This window comes from Temnothorax curvispinosus, unplaced genomic scaffold (genome assembly GCF_003070985.1).
Source record: "Temnothorax curvispinosus isolate PA1 unplaced genomic scaffold, ASM307098v1 QBEX01013709.1, whole genome shotgun sequence".
Classification (NCBI taxonomy): domain Eukaryota; kingdom Metazoa; phylum Arthropoda; class Insecta; order Hymenoptera; family Formicidae; genus Temnothorax; species Temnothorax curvispinosus.
Genome location: NW_020223489.1, coordinates 5,001 through 6,668, shown reverse-complemented (window position 1 = coordinate 6,668; position 1,668 = coordinate 5,001). Strand labels below are relative to the sequence as shown.

Genomic DNA, 1,668 nt, shown 5'->3' with positions numbered 1-1,668 from the left:
CAATGTACCGTACTTCTGAGTGGCATAAGCGGCATGAGTGTGACGATGCATGAACATGTGCCAATATTACAACACCAAAAATGTTTTACTTCTAGACGTTGGCTACTCTGTTTACACAATTCGACACGAGTGACGTCATTACCCGAATCCCCCCAGACAATTGAGCACACCATGTAATTCTTACACCATGGTCTCAACTCTCAACTCTCACTACTCACTACTCTCCAACCAGAGAGAAACCTAAAGGTGGAAGCACATAAAATTGCAAGAGCCATAAGCAGAATGCAGAAGCCATATGCGCATGCGCTATGATATCTGTTAGAGCTCACGGATACCATAGCGCATGCGCATATGGCTTCTGCTTTCTGCTTATGGCTCCTGCAATTTTATGTGCTTCCACCTTAAGGTGGAAGCACATAAAATTGCAGGAGCCTTGAGCAGAATGCAGAAGCCATATGCGCATGCGCTATGGTATTTGTAGAGCTACAGATATCACAGCGCATGCGCATATGGCTTCTGCATTCTGCTCATGGCTTCTGCAATTTTATGTGCTTCCACCTTTAGGCTTGGGCAGCGCCGCAGGCTTCTTTCGAACATACGCACTAGATTCATAGCTGAGAGGCCGTGATATTTTTAAGAAATGAAATTAACGACTCGTAATGGAAACGGAAGAACTTTATAGCGTCAGTATCTCTCCGTTAGTGACGAACCCATTCGCGATACAATGGTCACCTGATAATCAAATCTCGATAATCACGGAGAAGGGCGTCCACGTACTTGTAAGTTACTCTTCCATCGCAAAAGGTTGATCTCCGGTACTGCATTTATATCGAAAGGGAGATCGAGCAATTTATTTCTGCAATTTACACGATCTTTGAGTTTTATATATACCTGCATCGTAGTATTTTTAAGAGATCTCAACATCTCGGGTACTCGCAACTCGTGCGTTCGCGTAAATGAGTCACGGTGCGTCTCGCTCCGCGTGTACTTGGCGCGAGACACTGCCGTGTCTATTGATATTTTTATGTATAAATGCAAAACACCGGCTAAGTAAAGCAACTAAGGTAACCTAACCTAACCTAACCTCGATTCTTTGTATTACAGCAGTTGGAACCGTCGCCTATGTCACCGACTCCAGCTTTCAAGTTTACCCGGTCTTTCATATATCCTCCTGACACTTTTCCAACATGTGCACTTAAAAACGAGACGGACATCTTGATGGGGCATCTGATGCGCAAAGACATTTATTCGCTTCTTATGAATGATGTGATTACGCCGAAATTTGATGGAGCAACTGACAAATTTCCAAGAATAGTAAAGACGGCGTGGTCGCCGAAAAATTTGATCTCTCCAAATCAATGCGTGTTAGCGATATTAACCTCGGCAGGTGCGGTTGATTTGCTGCATAAAGTTTCTAATAATTGGTATTCCATATGCGATGTTTCATCCCTGCACTTAAAAATGATAGGAGGTGAAATCAAAACTAGTCTTAATATATGTAATTTTCCTAAAAAATTGAATAACCAGAGTGCAAGGATAGCTAAGAGGATAAAGGAATTGCAAGCTTGCTCTATGACGTGGGGTGAACTTTCCAAGACAGGGGAAACTTCCTTTGCATATTTTCCCGTAGCCTATTGTAGTGGCGACATATTGATTTGGAGGGTCCCT

At 43.0% G+C, this 1,668-nt stretch overlaps 1 protein-coding gene across 1 annotated transcript in view; it reads left to right on the top strand.

Moving 5' to 3' along the window:
• Positions 1-552: 552 nt before the first annotated feature.
• LOC112463831 overlaps positions 553-1,668 on the top strand; it is a 3,036-nt gene continuing 1,920 nt past the window's right edge. Inside the window, exons 1-2 of the mRNA XM_025030437.1 lie at positions 553-779; positions 1,105-1,668. The exon at positions 1,105-1,668 is cut by the window's right edge and continues 376 nt beyond it. Coding sequence (XP_024886205.1) covers positions 660-779; positions 1,105-1,668 — 684 coding nt within the window. The 5' untranslated portion in view covers positions 553-659. The remainder of the gene's footprint in view (positions 780-1,104) is intronic.